Raw genomic sequence first — 8,350 nt, 5'->3', positions numbered from 1 at the left:
GTGACGCGCCTCTCACACCGCGCTCGTCCGCCGCGCGCCGCCTGCTGAGCCCCCCACCCCCGTCCCTGCAGCCCAGTGCCCCCTGCTGAGCCCTCACCCTGCTCCCTGCAGCATGGTGCCCCCTGCTGAGCCCCCACCCTGCTCCCCACAGCATGGCTATGCTGCGCTGGGGCATCGGAACCAGCCCTGACTGCCAGGGTGCCCTGGTGTTATTCTGCCCCCAGCAGGGTGGTGTCTGTCCCCGGCCGTTAGTCCTGGGGGGAGGGGACGTTTCCTGTTTGCCGGCACCCGAGTGTGGTTGCCGCAGGTGACAGTTCAGTGGCCCTGTGCAGCTTCCTGCCTGGCCTGGCCCTGCCTGGGCTGCAAGCCCCTACCCCCACCCCCACCCCAGGCCTGGGGCCAAAGGAACCTCGTCTGCCCTGGGGTAGCTACAGCTGAGCTCGGCCATGTGACACACCAAGGCCAGTGACAATCCCCCCCAACACACACACACACACACACACACACACAATCTCACACACACATGCATTTGTGCAGGCCTAGACAGCTATAAATGGTCCGTACACATATCATAGAATCCTAGAATCTCAGGGTTGGAAGGGAGCTCAGGAGGTATCTAGTCCAACCCCTGCTCAAAGCAGGACCAATCCCCAACATATACCAATATCCAGGCTGACACACTTGCACAGTGCATGCAAAAACCATGTCCAAGATGTACAGTCGGCCACATCCAATGCGCTTGTGAAAATGTACAGAGACCCGCACATACATAAGGCAACGTAATGAGTGTGGGGGCACAGTGGGCTGCACCTGCTGGCTACGTCCCATTGTATCTATTTGACTGATGGAGAAACTGAGACATGGGGTTGGGGGAGGTAACTTGCCCAAAGTCACCTAGACTATGGCAGATTTGGGAACAGGAGTCCCAGGTCCCAGCCCCCTCCACAACCCACTGCCCTCCCAGAGATGGGGATAGCTAGAACCCAGGAGTCCTGGCTTCCAGCCCCTTCGCTAAGCACAAGACCCCACTCCCTTCCCAAGGTGGAGATAGAACCCAGGAGTCCTGGCTCCCAGCCTCCCTTCACTCGGCAGGGGGCTTGAGCAGGGCTGTGATATTGGGATTCCTGGGCAGTCAGAGGTGGAGACAGCCCAGGCAGGGAGGGGCTCTGCAGCCTCAACACACTGTAGCCAAGGGAGAAGGGCCATGAAGGCTGGCCCGAGGTCCGAGAAGGAGTCTGCAGGTAGCCCCCGGGGAAAGCACAAGGACAGGCAAAAAACACAGGCAGGGAAAGTGCCAATGCCCATGGAGGTACAGACAGGGCATCACAGGGACAGGCAGAGGTGACAGCAGCAAACAGGGAGGGCATCTCAGGCTCGAGCATAAAATACAGGCAGAGAGTCACAGCTACAGGCAGGGAATCACAGGCAGAGCAGCAGTGGTACAGGCAGAAGGCACAGGCTGGGAGTCACAGCTACAGGCAGAAAAGAGCAGGCAGGGAGTCCTGGGTACAGGCAGAGAAGCAGAGGAGTGAAGGTCTCACACAGGTTCATAGCTCAAACTCCCCCCTCCCCCTGCCTTGGGCTATATGCACCATCTGTAGCTAGCAAAGCCCCAAGCTGCAAGGTCCCCGCCCCCCCAAACCCCACTTGCAGCACCCCCTGCTGGAGGATGATAGAACTGGGCACTGCAAGCTCCCCCCTGTTTGCAGCACCCCCTGTTGGCAAGGGCAGTGGGAGCTGCAGGAATCTCAGGATGATCCAGGCACCAGGGGGACCCCTTCCAAGCCCAGCCTGACTGACCTGACCCCCACTCCCCTGCTAAGTAGCCCCTTCTGCAGGGCTTGGGGGGCTCAGAGCTGAGCAGCCGCTAGGTTCCCCCCTGCCCCCCTCCCCCACATGGCTGCACACTGGGTGTGGGCTCTTTGCACAGAAAGCAGAAGTCTCGGGGGAGCTGGGCTGATCTCTCTTTGCAGCCGGAGCTGCTGCACTGGAGATGTTATCGGGCGCCCAAGCATGGGGGGGGGGGGCGCTGGCTGCGGTTACTCCCTTGCCGTGCCTGCCCGCCCCCGAGGCTGCTGCTCTGCACAGGGCTTGCATCCAGCATTCCTTCTTGCAAAGGTGGAGAGGAGCCCTGAGGGGCAAGGGGGGCTCCAGGGAAGGGAGGAACACCTTCCGGAGGAGTCACGACGGAGGATACCCCACGCGGGGTGAGGTGCGCGGCACTGATGAGGTTGCATGAGCTGCACAATGCCCACGCGCTGTGGCGTGGAAGTGCCAGCATGGCACCAGATGCGGTGCCAAAGGGTGGTGCCAGCTGAGTGCCAGCCCTGCGGTGCTGAACAGAGGGGCTGCAGTACATTGCAGGGTGGCATCCCACGTGGCACAAGCCATTCGTCGTGGGGTGCCACGGAGGGGCCACCGATGATTCCTGAGCTGCACAGGAATCCAGAAGGCCACCGGGGCACATGGTATCATGCAGCTGGCCCATGGGGCACAGGCAGCATGGGCATGGCATGTGCATGAATGGCATAAAGCACACGTAGGGGGCTCCATGCAAGGGCTGCTTACATACCAGCTGGCACAAGGCACAGCAGAGGTGCTGGAGTGGCACACAAAGGGCAGGTGGGGTATGTTGCACAAGCTTTGGGTGCCAATCTGGGGTGAGGCGGCCTGAGGACGCAGATGCCCGTGTGTGGAACCATCTGCCTGTGCCCAAAGCAGGGGCCATGTCGTGCAGCACAGAGCATGACGGAGGGGCCCCATATTGTGCACACACAAGCAGTGAAATCGTGGCCCCCGCATTGCATGACGGATGTGCCACGTGCCCCACAAGCCCTTGTGTCACCATCAGTGTGTGCACAAAGACAGCCCTCCCAGCAACAGATGCGCCATTCACATCATAACCTGTGTGTACCGAAGCAGTACAAACTCCACGTGCACCACAACCAATGCAAATGTGGTTCCATTGCACGAGGGATGTGCCAGCTGCATCACAGTTAGTATATGCCCAAGGATGCGCAGCATGTATCACAAGTGGAACGTGCACAATCCATGCAATTGCACACTGATTGCAAGACCATGCCACATGCATCACAATCAGAGCATTGCATGATCAGCGCAATTGTCAACCATTGCACGATGGATGTGCCAGTTGCATCACAATCAGAGCGTGCACAAGAGTGTACTTGCACAGTCATTGCACGGCAGCTGTACCATGTGCATCAAAATCAGAACATGCACCATCAGTGCAATTGCATACCCAGTGCATGATGGGTGTGGCACGTGCATCACAATCAGAGCATGCACAAGCAGTGCAATTGCATACCCAATGCATAAGGGCTGTGCTGCGTGCATCACAAATGCAGCATGCACAATCAGTGCAATTGCACACCGGTTGACCGATGCATGAGCAACCCTAATAATCTATGATTCTATAAGCTGCATGTTACATTCAGAGCATGTACAAACAGTGCAATTGCACAACAGCTGTGCTACAGTCAGCGCATGATGCAGTGCAATCACAGCCCCGCGGCACCAGGTAGATGCAATGTTGGAAAGCTCACGCACAATGGAGGGTCCCATGGGACTCAAACCACCGAGGAAGAGGCACTGCGGTGCCTGGTGAGGGGTGCAAATACCTTGTGGGCTACATACCGTGCCCATGTAATTGAAGGAGACACACGCACCGCAAGGGGACATAGGTTGTCCTGTGCCATATGTGCCTGGGAGGGGGGCAGCCAGGTACCATACCCTGAGCAGCGGGCACAAGCCAACTGGCTTGGCACAAGGTGCTGGGGACGCCTTGCATCACCACCCTAACACCGCACAGCATGGAGTGACCGGACGCTATAGATCCATCCCCATATGAACCCCTCTATCCATCTCTATGGGCTGGATGGGCCCAGGGCTCTGAGATGGGGGCAGAGAGGGGATGGGATACCGGAGTAGATGGGCCCATGAGTCTGACCCAGGGCAAGATACCAGGGTAGATGGGCCTGTGGGTCTGACGTGGGGCGGGGTACCAGGGTAGATGGGCCCAGGGGTCTGATTGGGGCAGGATACCAGGGTAGAGGGGCCCACAGGTCTGACCCAGGGCTGGATACTGAGGTAGAGGGGCCCATGGGTCTAACCCAGGGGAGGACACTGGGATAGATGGGCCCAGGGGTCTGATTGGGGCTGTGACCCAGGGGGGATACTGGGGTAGAGGAGCCCATGGGTCTGACCCAGCAGAGGACATTGGGGTAGATGGACCTATGGGTCTGATTGGGGCAGGATACCAGGGTAGAGGGGCCCACAGGTCTGACCCAGGGCTGGATACTGAGGTAGAGGGGTCCACAGGTCTGACCCAGGGCTGGATACTGAGGTAGAGGGGCCCACGGGTCTGACCCAGGGCTGGATACTGGGGTAGAGGGGCCCACGGGTCTGACCCAAGGGGAGGACATTGGGATAGATGGGCCTATGGGTCTGACTGGGGCAGGATACCAGGGTAGATGGGCCCGTGGCTCTGACCCAGGGGGGATACTGGGGTAGAGGGGCCCAGGGGTCTGACCCAGGGGAGGACATTGGGTAGATGGGCCCATGGGTCTGATTGGGGCGGGATACCAGGGTAGATGAGCCCAGGGGTCTGATTGGGGTGAGATACTGGGGTAGAGGGGCCCGTGGGTGTGACCCAGGGCAGGATACCAGGGTAGATGGGCCCAGGGGTCTGATTGGGGTGAGATACCGGGGTAGACGGGCCCGTGGATGTGACCCAGGGCAGGATACCAGGGTAGATGCGCCCAGGGGTCTGATTGGGATGGGATACTGGGGTAGAGGAGCCCGTGGGTCTGATCTGGCAGGGGGTGGGGGTGGGGCTGTGTGCAGTGCGTGGGGCTGTGTTGGGCAGCAGCACAGGAAGCCAAAGCAGGAAGCCTGAGGCTACGAAGCCGGAAGCCTCTTGGGCTCCTGATAAGGCCACCTGATGGGGAGGGAGGCTCTGAGCTGCGCTGGCCTGGGCTGCTTTAAATAGCTTCCCATCCGGCCAGACAATGGGCTGGGGGCTGGAGCACCGGTTTGCGGGGGGCGGGGGGGGGCGCACCCTCCTGCACACACTGCTATTAACTCCCCTCTAGCTCCCAGCCAGAGTCAGGGCAGAACCCAGGAATCCTGGCTCCCAACTCTCCTTCCCCCTGCTCCAACCAGTAGCACTCCTTTCCCCCTGCTTCCCCCTGCTCCAACCACTCCCTTCCCACAGCCAGTGAGAGAACCCAGGATCCTGGCTCCCAGCCCCCTGCTCCAGGACACCGTGTGGGAGGAAGGCAGGTCTTGTGGGGACGGTGCTGAATTCAGGCCACTGGGTTCTATGACCAGCTCTCCCACAGACTCCCTACGTCACCTTGTGCCTGTTGCTGCATCACTCTGTGCCTCAGTTTCTCCCCATACACTGAGAATAACCCTCCCTTTGTGTCTGTACGGAGTGCGCAGCAGGCCTCACCCTCCTGCAAATGAAACACCCAACCTTTTCACACCTTGCACTTTGCTGTCACCTGGAAACTAAAATACAGCGAGATGTAGGGTGTAACCCCCCTCCCACTCACACACACACACAGAGGCAGATACACAGAGCCAGAGAGAGGGAGGGAGACAGGCAGATTTATACACGCACAGACACAAAGACACATACAGGCCAACACAGACACACGCAGGCAGATATCCCCCTCTCCCCGCATCACCCCCAGGACCACGGAACAGCCCAGGCAGCCAAGGAGAAGGGATTCCGTGTAAGAAGGGAGTGGCACAGACTGTGCGGTTTCCATTTCAGATCCACCCCACCCCACCCCCATGTGATAAGTGGGTTTTGCCCTGATAACAGCCCAGACGCTGAATCTGGACTTCGGGAGAAACTGGCAGAGATGTCAAAAGTTGCGTGAAAGCAAATCGTGTCTGCTGGGAGCTGGCTGGATCGGGAGAACTTGTGTGCTGTCAGTTAGCAATCTGTACTCTGCTCCGGGATGGGGGGAGGTCACATGATGGGGGAGGAGGGCTGGGACCCAGAACTCCTGGGTTCTACCCCTGACTTGGGGAGCGGAGGAGGGACTGGCAGCCAGGATTCCTGGGTAGGGTTTCCAATCCTCCAGGACTGGCTGGGAGTCTCCAGGAATTAAAGATTAATCTTTAATTAGAGATATCATGTGATGAAATCTCCAGGGTTACAGCCAACCAAAACTGGCAACCCTACCCCTGGGTTCTAGCCCCAGCTTGAGGGGAGGGGTGTGTGTCTAGTGGTTATAGTGGGGGCTGGGAGTCAAAACTCCTGGGTTCTATCCCCCACCCTGGGAGGAGGGGTCTAGTGGTTAGAATGGGCAGGGGGCTGGGAGCCAAGACTCCTGGGTTCTGTCCCCAGCCCTGGGAGTGGGGGTCCAATGGGTTAGACCAGGGGGGCTGGGAGCCAGGACTAATCCCTGACCTACCATGTCATCTTGGCTGCTTCTCTGGGCCTCAGTTACTGCTCCTGCCCTTTATCTGTTCAGATCGTGAGCTCCTTAGGCAGGGTCTGTCTCTCGCTGCGTCTGGGCAGCACCTGGCACAACAGGGCCCTGATCTCAGCCGGGCAGGGCCTGTCTCTGTCTCTGTCTCACTGCCTGTCAGTGCAGCACCCGGGTCAGAAAGAGTCAGTTGGGCACATTTGCCTTGGCAGATGCAGGCTCCAGGTCGATCCCCAGGAAACCACCCCAGCAAAGCCCCAAAGCACCCTACAAATCAGACAATTCCCCTGCGCGCAGCCAAGATGCTGCTGGCCAAGGAGATGACGGGCCCCCACTATCATTGCCAAGGCTTCTAATTCCCCTTAGTCCAGTCGTGGCCTGGCTGGTTAAAACATCCTCTCGCCGGACGGTGCTTAAAGTGGCCGGAGAACCGAGTTCGGGGGATCTAGCATCCCCTGGCTGCAGCAGCTTTTGTCCAACAGGCCCAGACCTTCCCAGGCATTTTGGTGCCTCACTGCCACTGATTTCCAGGAATGACAGTGGATCAATATTAATAGACCTGATGATTTCCTTGCTGGCTCTGTGGGACCTCCCACCCCGCTTTTGCTCCCCACTTTACAAACCGATTTTAAGGCCAATCTCTCCCTACTGAGGAACAAATGTAGTATCCAAGCACAATCCCAAAGAACTAGAATCCTGGAGACCATCAAAGTGGCTTTGAGCCCTAGAAATGCCTGCCCTGCTCCTCGGGTAAAGATGCAACGCCGCCTCCAAAATCCAATGGGGGCTCGGCCACGGATCTTCTTCCCTTGATACCAATGGGTTTTCAGTTTGATGCAGCGCACAAGATTCCCGGCTTCCCAAGCCAGCCACGGGCCTGTCAGCGGAGCTGCTGGGTGACACGTAACACGCTCGTGGGGTGTGCTTAATCCACTCGGTGATCGGGAGGGAAACCTGCCCCGAAATCTGTGTGAGAGGAGAACCCGCCTGGCTCTGAAGACAGTGAGTGAAAAAAATAACCAGCGAGAGAGAGAGAGAGAAAAGAATGTGAAAGGCAGTGATAGAAATAAAGGGAGAGAAAACATGATAGAACATGAAGGAAAGAAAGAAAGAGCATGAAAGGTAGAAGGGAATAAAAAGCAAAAGAAAGCAAGAACACGCAAGCTAGAGAAAGAAAGGAATGAAAAAGAATGAATGAACGAACATGAGTGCTAGAGAAAGCTAGAATGAGACAGTGACAGAAAGAAGGACAGACTGACCTGTTAAGCAAGGTTGCACCCCAGAATCTCCATGTTGGGGGCGCAGGCCCCCCCATTTCCATCCTGGCCTGAGATCCTTTCTGCCCTGCTTTGGGGGGACCATCCATAGATGCCTCATGGCACCCCCATGTTCCATGGAGGGGGCAAGCCCCCCACCTCCCTCCTTCGGGATGCGATCTCTCCCCGATCCTGACCCACTTCCCGCACGCTCCTGGGAACAGGGGCAGGGGGAGGCGTGTGCCTGTGCTGGACTCTGGCTGAGCAGCGCCGTGGGTGTCTCTCTCTGGGGCGGTTTGGTTTGGGTTATTTAAGCTCAGCGACATCGACCGCCACGAACGGGAAGGAAGAGGAAATTTTTTGTACCAGAAGGAAAGAGCGGAGGGGAGGGGGGGCGTTTGTGGAGCCAGGGCGCGCACCAGAGAGAGGAACTGAACGCAGCCCAGTGTGAGCCCAGCACCAGCTGGAACCAAGACACCCACACCTGGAGGAGCATCTCCAGAACCTACCTTGATGGTGCCGTCCATTGCTGCTCCCGCACGGAGCTCCCTGCTTAGACCTCCATGGACGAGGAGAGGTGGTGCATTGGCAAAGGGGGCCGGATGAGCGGGGCTGTGTGTGTGTGTGTGT

The 8,350-nt window shown here is 58.3% G+C and overlaps 1 protein-coding gene across 2 annotated transcripts in view; it reads right to left on the bottom strand.

Annotated features, from left to right (window-relative positions):
* The window catches only part of LOC116830904 (retroviral integration site protein Fli-1 homolog), a 12,775-nt gene extending 4,431 nt beyond the window's left edge, over window positions 1–8,344 (bottom strand). The window contains exon 1 of one of the 2 annotated variants that reach the window (XM_032790579.2): window positions 8,230–8,344. In XM_032790579.2, coding sequence (XP_032646470.1) covers window positions 8,230–8,247 — 18 coding nt within the window. In that variant the 5' untranslated portion in view covers window positions 8,248–8,344. Of the gene's footprint in view, window positions 1–7,723; window positions 8,015–8,229 lie in introns of those variants that run through there. The other variant, XM_032790580.2, reaches the window with a different exon arrangement.
* Window positions 8,345–8,350: the final 6 nt, after the last annotated feature.

The sequence above is a fragment of the Chelonoidis abingdonii genome, chromosome 11 (genome assembly GCF_003597395.2).
Source record: "Chelonoidis abingdonii isolate Lonesome George chromosome 11, CheloAbing_2.0, whole genome shotgun sequence".
In the NCBI taxonomy this organism is placed as follows: domain Eukaryota; kingdom Metazoa; phylum Chordata; order Testudines; family Testudinidae; genus Chelonoidis; species Chelonoidis abingdonii.
Note: the sequence above shows the minus strand (reverse complement) of the source record. Positions and strands in the feature narration are given on the sequence as shown.